Raw genomic sequence first — 15177 nt, 5'->3', positions numbered from 1 at the left:
ATAGTGATTCATTATATTCCTATTTCAATGAATGAAGAAAAACAAGTTTCCAAACCAATAGTTTTTGAGCTGTTTCGAATAGGAAATGTAGAGCCGTTAATTATCGACCATAATAGCGAATACGAATTTATACCATGTCCGTTTCCGTATCGTGTCATTTATTATTAACTTCACGACAAGGAAATCGGCGATAATTAGGTAGTGTCAAGTCCCGTTAATATATATGTTCCTGCATACAGTAACAATACAATTACTAACTCATATTCACTTTAATAAAACAATAGTCACTATAACATATGCATGTATATGTTAGTTTGGTTAATTATATTTTAACACAATGTGTTAGTCTGACCTCAGATACTATTAAAGTTTGAAATAAACACTAGCTTTATGAACTTCGTGTAATCAAACACGGATCGGGATCACGTGATTATGGGTCCGGATTATAACCGACCTTTACCGAACGACGTCCATTTTGTGCTGTTCGATCCTGATCTTCCCCATCGGATTTAGACTAACAGCGAGAATTATTCTTCATTTTATACCAAGATAGTGTGTTTACTGGTAAAACATATTTTCTGTCAATTCAACTTTAATATTTAATAAGTGTTCATACTCTTTATCGGTCACTTAAAAATAGTGATCTCAGGGAAACATTATTTGCAAACGCGGAAGATAGCGCATGCGTTTGAAGGGGAAGTTCCAAAATGAAAGCGAAAGTAGCGTGAAGCCAATGTTTACTGTTTTAGAATGGCTTGGCATTTACAATTCAAACCTTACTGGGTATACATGATATAAACATTAATATAAAAAAAACCTGCATGCAGATACAGATTAAAACATTCTTCATTATGATTAAGTTCTATCCAAAAAAATTAGTGCTGTTAGTTAAAATTAGTGTTATTAAAATTACTCAAAGCACAGAAATTAAACCCTCTGCATCTGGCTCTAAAGTTTTGAAGGCCTAGTGTTCTAGATACATACAAATCTAATACATTTCTTTTTCAAATGCATGTAAAAATAAACATCATTACAACTTATAATTTATAAAATGAAAATAATGATCTTTATGGAACTTCATCGAAATTGAATAGAAAGTGTTAAATCTATCATTTTGTGTAGTCAGAGTCTCAGAGACATATAATACAATTATAATATTATATGTCTCTGGTGTAGTGAAATAAAAGGTTTTAAATCAATACAGTTAGAGTTTTTATTTGACTTGTCTTTAATTTTGAATGTCGAAAAAGAGTTCTAAACTATACACTATCAACTATCAAAGTCGTATATTGATTTCACGTTGGCGTCGTCATCATCGTCTGAAGACCATAAAAGGAAGGTTGGGATTGATTTTGGAAGTTTTGGTCCCAACAGTTTAGGAATTAGGGGCCAAAAAGGGCAGAAATAAGCATTTTCTTGGTTTTTGCACTATAACTATAGTTTGAGTATATAGAAATCTATGAAATTTAAACACAAGGTTAATGAACTCAAAAGGAAGGTTGGGATTTATTTTGGGAGTTGAGGTCCCAACAGTTTAGGAATTAAGGGCTAAAAAGGGATCAAATAAGCCTTTTTCTTGGTTTTCGCACCATAACTTTAGTACAATGTTTAAGTAAATAGAAATCAATGAAATTTAAACACACGGTTTATGACCGTTAAAGGAAGGTTTGGAATGATTTTGGGAGTTTCGGTCCCAACAGTTTAGGAATATGGGGCCCAAAGGGTCCATAAATAAACTTTGTTTGATTTCATCAAAAATTGTTTAAGTTTGAATAATTGGGGTTCTTTGATATGCTGAATCTAACTGTGTATGTAGATTTTTAATTTTTTGGTCACATTTTCAACTTGGTCTACATTAAGGTCCAAAGGGTCCAAAATTAAACTTAGCTTGATTGAAACAAAAATCTTGGGGTTCTTTGATATGCTGAATCTATACATGTACAACATGTACTTAGATTTTTTATTATTGGCCCAGTTTTCAAGTTGGTCCAAATAGGGGTCCAAAATTTAACCTTATTTCATTTAATTCAACAAAAAATAAATTCTTGGGGTTCTTTAATATGCTGAATCTAAACATGTCCTTAGATTTTTGATTTTTGACCCAGTTTTCATTTTGGTCCAAATCGGGGTCCAAAATTAAACCTTGTTTGATTTCAACAAAAATAAATTCTTGGTGTTCTTTGATATATGCTTAATCTAACCATGTATTGACATTTTTTATGTTTGGGCCCAGTTATCAAATTGGTCCACATTGAGGTCTAAAGGGTCCAAAATTGAACTTTATTTGATTTCATCAAAAATTGAATTCTTGGGGTTCTTTGATATGTTGAATCTAACCATGTATTTAGAATTTGGATATTGGACCATAATAGGTAATGTCCAATTTAAAATTTAAAGTTTTTAAGTTTAAGTTCTTAGACCACATTCATTATGTGTCAGAAACCTGTGTTGTGTCAACTATTTAATCACAATCAAAATTCAGAGCTGTATCAAGCTTGAATGTTGTGTCCATACTTGCCCCAATGTTCAGGGTTCGAACTATGCGGTCATATAAAGCTGCACCCTGGGGAGCATCTGGTTATACAAATGCAATAATTTTTTGCTGTCATATATTGGTGTCATCGTCGTCTGTATCGTGGTCATTGTCAGAGGTCGGATGGTTTCCTGATAATAACTTTAGTATAAGTAAATAGAAATCAATAAAATTTTAATACTGTGCTAATCATTCTGGGGTTAATCCCCTTTAAAAGTGAAAAAAATGAAGATTTTTTTTGGTTTCTGTTCCCTTAACTTAAGTTTGTCTCAACTAAATTTTATGAAATGTGTATATAATGCTTATTATTGCATAGCAATCTAATATTTCCCACAGAAAGTAACCAAAAGTTAGCGTGCAATAAGTTCCAACACTAGTGCAATAAATCTTCAAAATTCATTTAGACCAATATTTACTTTAAACATGTTAAACATGTTAAAATATTATATTGCTATACAATAAATGGATTATTGCATGAATATTGGGGAATATCGTCCCTCGTAGACTAGAACATATATTGCACTCACAAGCTCCTGCAATATAAAATTCTACTCGAGACAATATTCCCAAATATTCATGCAATAACAATATATTACTTCTAAACTCAGTTTAAGTTCAATTTTTGGCAGCTTTCCTTTAACTGTTTTTGAGTTATGTCCCTCAAGAACCTTATATGCTAACGGGGGTATCATCTGTGTCCCTTTGAACACATTCCCTATTTTATTTTATTTTGAGTTACTAGTAATTAATTTTAATTTTAACCAAGGACTGTATGACATTTTATATTTTAATACTTTATGATGTATTTAAATGAGTAGTTATTATTTTAAACTACATTAGAAAACTGAATTGAGAATATTTTTGGAACAATTTCCAGGGAAGAAAAAAAAAATTTGGGGGGGAGGATAATTCAGATTTCAGAAATTAAAAAAAAATTCTTCAAATATTTTTGTTGTTGAGAGGATTAATATTCAACAGCATAGTGAATTGCTCAAAAGCAAAAACAAAATTATAAGTTCATTAGACCACATTCATTCTGTGTCAGAAACCTATGCTGTGTCAACTATTTAATCACAATCCAAATTCAGAGCTGTATCCAGCTTGAATGTTGTGTCCATACTTGCCCGAACCGTTCAGGGTTCGACTGTGGTTGTATAAAGCTGCTCTCTGCGGAGCATCTGGTTGGTTATTATCTTGAATATTATAAATATAGATATATATACTAGACATGCTAGATATTTAAAACTGTAAACAGCAATAATGTTAAGCAAAATAAATAAATCAACATAACATCTTATCAATGATTGAAAGGGAATGTCATGTCAGCCATGTAGTTGAGAGGAAAAATAAAGAACTAAAGAAGGCCAATGGCCGAAACGTCTTGAAAAATTGTATATAAAGTACATTTGTATGTTCCCTGTTGGAATTTTGAAAACAAGGATGATCAAAATTGTCAATTGACCCCTTGGGAGATGCCCTTTACAGTCAATTTTTGACAATTTTTCATAGATTTTTATAATCTTTTACAAAAATCTTATCCTCAGAAACTAATGGGCCAAATTTAACCAAACTTGACCACAGTCATATGCATAGCGCGCATCATTAGGGTATTCTGATAGAAAAAAGATATGTGATGATCCTGCCTTCCAATCAACATGGCTAACAATGTTAGCCTAACATGGCTAAAAATAGAACATAGGAATTTACTATACAATTGCAAGTCTTAGGGAACATTGTAAAAAAACAATTTCAAATGGTCACAATTGAAAACTAATTTAAATACAATGTAATGATAAGGGGTCTTTGGTAACTACATGTATAAAATGTAAGACTACAATAGGATGACCTGCTTTTAATTTAACTACTGGTCCAAATTAAACCAAATTTGACCTCAGTCATTATTAGGGTATCGTATACTATTTAATATTATTATTTAAACCTTATTTTACATGAATCCAAAACCACTGTAAGTGCCAGTTGATACAGGTGAGTGGCACAGGCTCTTGAGAACCTCTTAACTGAACAAGGGAGACTGCAACAGAGGAAACCTAATGGTCATTTACTTATGATTTCATTTTAATTTAAAGTTGAAAAACACAATATTTTATGAAAATTAAATTATAAAAAAGAAGATGTGGTATGATTGCCAACAAACTATGCATCACAAACACATCATATTATATAAAGCAGTTTAACAAATTCTTGCACTTGAAACAAATTTGTAGAACTGAAATTGTTCCTTTCTGTGAAAAAACTTCACTTCTCCAATACTCATGCTATTTTAATTGTGTGGTTGAAATATCCATTGTAACAATGAACATATCTCTGCATTAAACATGTTAAATTCAAGGTTATGCTTAAAACAAGGAATTATTTAAATCTGAAATAATTTTGAAATCTGGAAAATTGATTAGAAAATTATGATGAAAACTAATCAGATTAAATAGAATTTATTTTTCACTATCATTTCAGAATGTCATTATGAACTAACTAACCCCGTAAGCTATGTGGCTAATTTTTCATCAAATTTCTCATCTGCAATTTACCAGAATTCAAAATTATTCCGGAATCAAATAATTCCTTGTTTTAAAACAAACAATATTTCTACAAATTTGTTTCAAATAAAAAAAAATTGTTAAACTGCTTTATATAATACAATGTGTTGCATTTATTTGTGTTGTCTAGATTATCTATTTGATAAATTATATAAACACTAGATTTTACCCAATGATATTTTTTCTTCTTTTAGGATGTGATACAACAGTACTAGTTTGAATTGTATTGACAGAAGTAGACATGGAGCTAGATGTGAATTCAGATAACACCACCTTGTCCAACAGTGCCATTCAAAATGTCTTATCCAATCCAGAAGTTCTACAACAGCTGATGATGTCACAGGCTGGTTGTCCTTCATCAGAGATTCAAGGAATTAAAATCGGAGACCGAATATTGCCGGTAAGAGTATGTGACCGCGATGGTCAAAAGATCATGCAGATAGTTTTACCGGAGTCGCCAAAAAAGGACTCGTTTAAAGAAGAACCGCAGTTATTGGATGATACGGTTAACTTAGACATGCAAAACTCCGCCAATGATTCTAGTCAGATAATGCAAACAATTGATACTTATATGGAAAATATTAATTTTAGTAATCCATCATTGCAAGTTCTGCCAATGCAAACTGAGTCTGTTCAGGGAAGCGGCTTAGAATTTATTCAAAACACGCAGGAATATGAAGGAATGTTACCATCTACATCAGAATTTAATAACCAAAATTATTACAACACTTCAGGTTCAATTATGACTGAAGGGCACATGTACACAGATATTAATGATAGTAAAATCGATCCTGAGCTGCTAAGCTCCTTTCAGAACTCTTTAGCACAATCTAGTGAGAGTGAATTTGTAGCAGGCGGTCAGTCAGGAGATTGTATTCCAAGTCATGGTATAGTTACTTCTTCACAAGAGCAGACAACTGAGTATCTTCACACTCGTGATATTGTAGCTACCGCCTTTGAAGAATCCGGTCTACTTCAAGCCACAGCTAATGTTATAAATGCTGTTAAAAATCATTACCACGAGGAGAAACCTAAAAAGAGGAGGAAAATATTTGAAAGGGAACAGACACAACCTTTAATTGTATCCAAAAATGCAAGATCATCAAAAGTTTTGTATGCATGCAATTATGGCAACTGCCAACGTAAATTCACCAATAAGGTTGGTTTAGATATACATTTGTACACACATACTGGTTTGAAGCCAGTTACATGTAAATTGTGTGAAAAATCCTTCCTGAATAGTAAACTGTTTGACAAGCACAAATGTAAATACAGCCGACCACTACAAGAAATGAAAGGTATGCGGTTTGAATGTGATATCTGCCAGAAGAGCTTCGGAAACATTGGTACCTTGTTTGTACATAAGCGGGGACATAAAGGTATCAAACCTTACACTTGTGGTCTTTGTTCAAAAACCTTCACTCTGAAACCATCAATGTACAAACATGTGAAATCTCATGGGTCTGATGTCAGATATAAATGCCAGACGTGTGAAGAAATGTTTAGGTCTCCTTGGCATCTGGAAGAACATCTCATGTCACATTTGAATGAGAAAAAGGTGTATAATTGTTCACAATGCACTAAAGTCTACACAAATTATCCTAACTATTGGAGACATGTCAAATCACATTCTATTAAAGGGAAAACCCGTGAAAGAGATCTGCTTAAATCAAAGATCTTGACCACACCTGAAAACATCAGTGGAGAAGGTCTGAAATGTAATGTCTGTATGAAGTCATTTACTTCTGTTGTTGGATTTCAACAGCATATACAACTCCATGGCCCAAAAAGATACCAGTGTACTGAATGTAAGAAAAGGTTTGTTTCCAGGGATTATTTGCAGAATCACCTTCAGTGGTACATTGCAAAATTTGCTCTCGGCCAGACTGTTGCGGGACATATAAAAGTTATTGAAAAGTACAGGGAAAGTAATGATTTGGACATTGATGATTTTCTAGAAATGATCGAAAGTGATGAGGACAATAACTCTATATATAACAATGAAGGAGATCCACAAGGAGAAGAGACATCTAAGACGTACCTATGTGACATGTGTGGAAACTACTTCTTCACCGAAAGGGCCCTGACTAGGCATATCAAGTTCCATAATGATATTCCGTACAAATGCAGTTACTGTGACAAGAAGTTTAGCTTCCGTGCAAACTTAATGCGGCATGAACTTACACATACAGATACTAAAGAATATGAGTGCAACCTCTGCGACAAATCATTTACTCAGAAATCTAGATTAGAAGATCATATCAAATCTCACTCAGCAATCCGTCCGTATCCTTGTAATCTTTGTAATAAGAAGTTTAGTAGGATCTCCAATTTACGAAGACACAAGCAGCTTCATTCTGTTGAGAAAAAGTATGAATGTCCTGAATGTAAGCGAAGGTTTGTCTGTCCACGATACTTGAAGGAGCATGTTATAAATGTTCATACTTCAATGGGAAGGAGAAAACGTGAATGTCCAATCTGTAAAGTAATGCTAAGTGGAAATTCTAACTTGAACCGTCACCTTAATTTACATTATGGAACCAACGATCAAAATAAGAAATTAGAATGTGAAATTTGTCACAAGCGGTTTGAATTTAATAGTGATATGGAAATACATTTGAGATCACATACTGGTGAAAAACCGTTCTATTGTGAAACATGTTCCAAAAGTTTCATGTCCATGTCAAACCTCCGCCGTCACCAGACTACACATGTGCAATCAAAATCTCATGTTTGTGAAATTTGTGGAAAAGCTTTCAAAATTGAGCGATACCTGATAGATCATAGAAAGATACACACCAATCCGTGCAAAGTGACATGTGAAATTTGCAATATGAGTTTTTCATCAAATACAAATATGAAACGGCACAAACTTATACACAGTGGAGAGAAACCGTACATTTGTGATATCTGTAACAAAGCATTTCGTAGCAAGCCAGATGTGGAACGACATCGCGGAATTCATTTCAAAGAGAAATCGGAACAATGCCATATCTGTTCTAAGAAATTCAAACATAAAGAACTATTGAGGAGACATTTAGGTAAACATGAACGTGGTGTTCCAACATGTGATGTCTGTGGTAAACAGTTTCCGACAAACTACAAGCTCCATCGTCATCAGCAAACTCATCAGGATAATTTCATATGTAATGTTTGTGAAACTACATTTAAAACAAGCCTCCAGTTACAAAAACATGTGGAAACTCATGACATTGCGGAAATGAGAAAGCTTCTGTTAAATATGGGATCAATGAAAAATACAGGAAACAGTCCGGTAAAAGATTCTAAACCAACAATGAGAATTAAACAAACAGGAACAGTCAAAACTGAACCAAATGCAGCTAATAGTAAGAAGAAATTAACAGTTCAACCTGTATCCATGACAAACTTGCCATTGCTAGCTCCCAATGTTAACTCAGCTGTTACCCCAATCATAACTGTCTCACAGATTCCAATCTCAGGAGCTTTAACTAATGTCATCAGCATCAAAGATATTAGCCAGATAAATATGAACTGAATATAAATGTCATCATCATGCGAATATGTCATGTTTAACTTAAAATCCAGATCATTTTAGTGTGAAATCAAGAAAAAGGGTTGACAAGTATTTCATTCCATTATGTTACTGTAAATTCTAAAATATTTGCAACATGATAGATTTTCACAAAAATGATTACGTACATGTACATATGATTTTAATATCATATATAGTTTCTATGTTTCAAGAATTATTGACATGAAGTAAAATTGTTTATTATGTAAGTAAAAATATATCTGCCCTAAAATTTTCAGATGAATCAGACAACCTGTTGTTGGGTTGCTGCCCCTGAAATGGTAATTTTAAGGAAATTTTGCTGTTTTCGGTTATTATCTTGAATATTATTATAGATAGAGATAAACTTTAAAATACAATAAATGTTGGCAAAGTAAGATCTATAAATAAGTCAACATGACCGAAATTGTCAGTTGACCCCTTTAAGAGTTATTGCCCTTTATAGTCAAGTTTTAACCATTTTTTCGTTAATCTTAGTAATCATTTACAAAAATCTTCTCTGAAACTACTAGGCCAAGTTAATTATAGATAGAGATAATTGTAAGCAGTTTGAATGTTCAGTAAAGTAAGATGAACAAACACATCACCATCACCAAAACACAATTTTGTCATGAATCCATCTACGTCCTTTGTTTAATATTCACAAAAACCAAGGTGAGCGACACAGGCTCTTTAGAGCCTCTAGTTTCATCTCCTTCTTGCAAATATATTATATAGTAGAGATATAAATATGTGCATTTATGCATATTGTAAAAACGGATATTTTGATTGTATACAAAATTATATATAAAATTGAAAGTGACAGCTATAATCATGATAATTGTGTACAATTTTTAGAATGCTTACAATGTTGAAATCCAATATAAGTGGGTTTTTTTCTTTTTTATATTCCAGAATCCAGTATAAACATATATGAGGCGAACAAAGAATTATGATAAATAGAAAAATATATATCTTTTAAGGTGGTACCTAACACTACAGGGAGATAACTCTGTAAAGTCAGCTAAACGTTTTAATTACGTTGTGTTGTAAAGTGAATATTAAGCTTCTCAATGATCAAAATTTGTGTTTGTCAAACTGCTATATAACCAGTGTAATTTTTCTGACAAAACGGTTGGTTCAAACTTTTTGAAATTTCTATATTTTTGTTAAAGGGTCAAAGTAAAATACATTGTCAAAATTTTATGAAAATTAAACAAGCCAAATTAATCAAGCCAAATTAATTTTAGTGAAAGTGTTGGGTACGTAACCTTAAACACATTGCCCACTACAAATGTATCATGGAATATATTTCAACTGCTTTGTATGATATGATATACTACTGTAAATTCAGAAATTATTGCGTGCATTTATTATTGCGATTTTGTCATTTTAGACTTAAATGGGATTTTAATTTTTACGATTTTGAGAAAAATCCTGATGACTAATTCTTATAAAATATTTCAAAATGTGAGTTTAAATTATTGAGTTTACAACTCTCACATTTTTTGCAATAATAAAAACCTTGCAATAATTTCTGAATTTACAGTATGTTATTCAGGAAGTGTACTAGATTAATGTCATGTATGTAACATAGTGAAGTGACAGACTATACATTTCTTATGATTATACCAACCCAACAAAGAACTGCAATATTCCAGAAATTAAAATATACAAAATGTACATGTCAGTTAAGAGCATTTTAAAAATATGAATTAATTGGATTAATAAGAGAATTTACTGATCTGCCTGCATTAATATATTCACTAAAGCTAAAACAACACAACTGAGTACTAATTTGGCATGGACATGCAGCGTTAGCAGGGGCGGATCCAGAAATTTTGGTAAGTGGGGGCCCACTGACTGCCTAAGAGGGGGCCAACTTCAGTGATTCCCTATATAAGCAACCAAATCTTTTCCGAAAAAGGAAGGACCCAGCGCCCTGCCCCCCCCTAAATACGCCTCTGGTTAGCTATTTGTATGAACCTTTCCCTGACTCTTTGGTCAACATTAAGTTTTCACTATTAGATATTAAAATTGAGAATGGAAATGGGGAATGTGTCAAATAGACAACAACCCGACCAAATAAAAAACAACAGAAGGTCACCAACAGGTCTTCAATGTAGCAAGAAATTCCCACACCCGGAGGCGTCCTTCAGCTGGCCCCAACTATCATGACTATATCATTAAATTATTTATCCATTGTATAGGGTAATTAATAGGAATACATATCTGTGTAACAGAGTTCTTCTGACCTTTGCCACATTTTAATTCATGGAACTTTATATTGTTTTGTGATTGTGTGTAGTAGAACCTTGATCTCAAAGATTCTTATTATTAAGCTGAAATAATGATCAGTTAAGCAGGCAAGACATGTCAGTTTAAACTCTCTTTTGGAACAACATGTTACAGTAGCTCAGCTAAATACGGTATTGTACATTTTTTTTATGCCAATTTTTTTTTATGCCAAAGCAGAGGGGCATGAAGTTTTACCTTTGTCCGTCTGTATGTCTGGAAATTAGTTATCTTTCTTCTGTATGTCTGGAAATTAGTTATCTTTCTCTACCTTAAGTTTGCATTAACCAATTGATTTGAAAATCATTCACAATACTTATTAGGGAGCTACCATTTGATTTTTAGGGGGGGGAGGGGGCTAGGATGAAATGTGAAAAAAATAGGCAGGACAGGAGTTTTGAGTAAAAAAAAAGGCAGGATGAGACACTTGCAAAAAAAAAGTCAGGATGACAATTTATGAAATCAGGACCGGAAAGAGTGAAAAATAAAAAGGCAGGACAAAAATTTTCATCCTAGCCCCCCCCCCATCCATAAAAATCAAATGGAAGCTCCCTTACCAAAAAACACATAAAATTTTTGGAAGGCACTACTTTCACCCTTTAAGTGTTATGCCCTTTACAAATGGAAAAATTGCTGAATTTTTCCTTTCTGTTCTCCTTATAAACCAAATATTATGAAACTTATACACAATGCTCAATACCAAAACTCTCAGATCAAGTATAAATTTGGGTAGCATCACTTTTATTGTTCTTGAGTTATGTCCCTTTATAACTTTATAAGCATGCGGAGGCATCATCTGTGTCCCATGGAAACATTCCCCTTTTATTTAATTCACATTGATTTTCTTTGGAAATTTAAGGTTTAGAGATGCATTTTTTTGTGAAGTTTTGGAAGCCAGACCTAGTCAAACGTAACAAGAATATAAAGTGTGGTAAAAGTTTGAAGACTGAGAGCATTTGTAAAATGATAATGTAAAACTGATGTTGGTTTTAATATTGGTACTGGTACAAGAATCACATTTTTCAAACTTGTGTTTTAAAGAAATTGTTTTATAATTTATACAAATGTTCATAATTGTTACCATTATGTGCAGATATGTTGTTACAATTGTTTCATGTTTATGTTGCTATTATATAAAATATATTTTGTATTTGATTATTCCATGTTATTGTGTGCAACTGCCTTTATCTCAAAACTCCAGTTATGGAATCAAGTATTCAGGGGCGGATGCAGGAATTTTTCAAGGGGGGGGGGGGGGTGCTATCCCAGGGCAAAGGGGGGGGGGGTGCAAAACATATGCCCCGATACAAATGCATTGATCGGCCAAAATAAAGGGGGGGTGCGAACCCCCGGAACCCCCCCTCTGGATCCGCCACTGGTATCTGTAGAGGTGATTATATAGGTTGGAATGTCATTTTGTTCCATGTCTATGAATTACGAAGGTTATTGTTTTCCAGTTTGTGTGTCCATTCATCTGTTTGTAATTTTTTCCATCCTGTATCAGATTAAATATTTGGTTTAATGTAGATAACCAGGATGTCATGGTTACATAGGTTGAAAACTTATAGTGGGCACATGTTTGTTATAATGTGATTATTAAGATATGGCCAATTGAAGTTCTGACCCAGAGTGAACATCAATGATTGTAATATGTACATGTCAGTCAGCAGGTGTCTTTCATTTTTACCTCATTTTCATGATTCAGTTGTGAATGTTGTCATTTTTTGCATGAAAATAGGAAGAATGTAGTATGTTAGCATTGCCAAATAAATGAGACAACTTCCAATCAGACCTCAAATATCTGAAGATCTTAGCAACTATAGGTCATCATATGGCCTTTAACAATAGAGAAAACCCATACTGCATATCAAGCTATAAATGGCCCAAAAATGACAAATGAGAAACAAGAAAATTCACTGCCTGATTTTCATCATTTATGGTTAAAACAAATTGATTTTCAACAAATCACTATCCTAGAATAACAGGTTTCTTGACTTATGAAACTAACAATTTATGGTGTGTTTCAACATCTTTGTAGGTGCCCGACCATACCTTCAAATACAATAGGTCAGCTTTTTATGGTGTATGGAATGATTGTAATATGAACATGTCAGTTGGCAGGTTTCTTCTGATTTTAACCTTGTTTTCATTGTTCATTGGTGAATGTAAATTTTTCATTTGTGTAAAAAATTAAGACTTAAGTTTAACCCCAACTCAATTTTGCGCCTGTCCCAAGTCAAGAGCCTCTGGCCTTTGTTAGTCTTGTATGATTTTAAATTTGTAGTTTCTTGTGTATAATTTGGAGTACATGACTTCCATTATCACTGTACTAGTATACATATTTTTCTAGGGGCCAACTGAAGGACACCTACGGGAGAGGGAATTCTTGCTACATTGAAGACACATTGGTAGCCTTAGGCTGTTTTCTGCTCTATGGTCGGGTTGTTGTCGCTTTGACACATTCCCCATTTCCTTTCTCAATTTTATTGTTTGATCATCAATGAGACAACTGCATCAGCCTTAAATGAATTAGGAAGTTAGAAACTACATTGTGGGTCACCATTCATGCTTCAACAATGAACAAAACCCTTAACATAGCAAGCTATTAAAGGCCCCTTTACAACAAAGTAAAACAATTCAAATAAGAAAACTGACTGCCTGATAAATGTACATAGCTATTAATGTGATACATTTCTAATTCTATCTGTAATAGGTCAACAATATTTGGTTTTTGGAATGAATTTTAAGTGTGCAGGTCTTTTGGTCAAGTATAATGTGTATATATGATCTCTTTTTCATGGTTCAATGATCAAAGAGTCAAATTTCCATAATTTGGCCTTCGTCACAAGATACTTTAAGCAAAAGGTCGACCACATTTGGTGTATGGAATGATTGTAATGTGTGACTGTAATGTATTATATAACATGACATCATTTTCATTGTTCATTGATCAGCATTCAGGTTTTAAGGTGTACATGTTTGTCTGGCAGGATTTATCTGACCTTGACCTCATTGAATATTGATAATGGTAAATTTCGATAATTTAGTAAAACCTTCATCTTTATATCCTTCAACATAAAATCAATTATGGTCAGTAAAACAGGCAAGACATTTCATTGTTTGTTCATGCGGTTCTGCAGCAATTGAAGCAATTTCCAGAAATTTCGCAAACAAAAAGATTTTGTGAAACAACTGAATCAATACTTCACTCAACACTATCAAGATTCTGGTACTGTACTTCAACAACATTTCATATATCATATCTTGTTACCCATGAAACAGTATGATTATCTTGGAACTAAGATTTCATTTTTAAATAGATAGTCAAAACAAAATGAATTCTATGTTCAAGTATTCGAATGGAGGAATACATGTTATAGACAGTAACATAACAAAAAAAACCATGAATAACAGCAATTAACTTAATCTTAATAATAGAGGATACCTCGCAGATGTATATGGACTTCTAAAAATCGAGTCGGGGTCAGTTTAAACTAGACTTTTTGACATGAGAGATCTTTTCAATTACCCTTATGACAGAACTTTCTATCTCTCTGTAGAAAAACAATTTTGCAATACCTGCAAATGGGGACTATATATAATTTCATTAGTTGTCATGGTAAACAAGGGTTTGTGTTTGGCTCATGATCCTACTTACAATGAAGTAATTCAACCTAGAAATCCAAATGATACCCATCTTATAAATGTCACTCGTCATTAAACCAGGGATATCGATACCATAAATTACTTAAAACCTTTACTTAACTTTTCCATAGATATAAAGATTTGGTTTTGAAGTTTGGTTGTACCTGTAGAAAACTTATTTCAAACGGGATAGCACATCCCCTTTTTTACGGAAATGTTGTTAACCGTCCCACGGAAATTTAGAAATGATCCATGTAAACTTGTTGCTCCTTTAAATAAACTTATTCTTAAAGGTTACCTATTCAACACTGTGATGAGATCATTGAATATTGTTTTTATTGGTATAAATAATGACTTTGTTATAAGTAGATTAAAAGCTAACTAAATATTACTAGTATGTTATATACATACACATTTTCATGGATCTACAATCTGTCGATACCTGTAAATTGGCATTGCACAAGGTCATGTTTTTCTCTGGCTGTTTATGACGTCTTTACACTAAATCAATTGTATGTTGGATGTGTACGGATTGATTGCTTAGTCTTAGAGGCATGATTTTTTTATTAGCTGTTAATGGCTTTGAACTAGCTGTCAGATAACTGCGAGTACTCTCA

At 33.0% G+C, this 15177-nt stretch overlaps 1 protein-coding gene across 2 annotated transcripts; it reads left to right on the top strand.

The window, feature by feature from the left end:
- Window positions 1-448: 448 nt before the first annotated feature.
- On the top strand, window positions 449-8807 carry LOC134724785 (zinc finger protein 271-like). 2 transcript variants are annotated; one of them, XM_063588032.1, is made up of 2 exons: window positions 449-564; window positions 5283-8807. In XM_063588032.1, the coding sequence occupies exon 2, from the start codon at window positions 5330-5332 to the stop codon at window positions 8603-8605; it is 3276 nt and encodes a 1091-aa protein (XP_063444102.1). In that variant the 5' UTR covers window positions 449-564; window positions 5283-5329; the 3' UTR covers window positions 8606-8807. The 2 variants fall into 2 exon arrangements, with proteins under 2 accessions (XP_063444102.1, XP_063444103.1); XM_063588033.1 differs by lacking the exon at window positions 449-564 and adding an exon at window positions 598-783.
- Window positions 8808-15177: the final 6370 nt, after the last annotated feature.

This window comes from Mytilus trossulus, chromosome 7 (assembly GCF_036588685.1).
Source record: "Mytilus trossulus isolate FHL-02 chromosome 7, PNRI_Mtr1.1.1.hap1, whole genome shotgun sequence".
Taxonomy (NCBI): domain Eukaryota; kingdom Metazoa; phylum Mollusca; class Bivalvia; order Mytilida; family Mytilidae; genus Mytilus; species Mytilus trossulus.
This window is presented reverse-complemented; position numbering and strand designations above follow the sequence as displayed.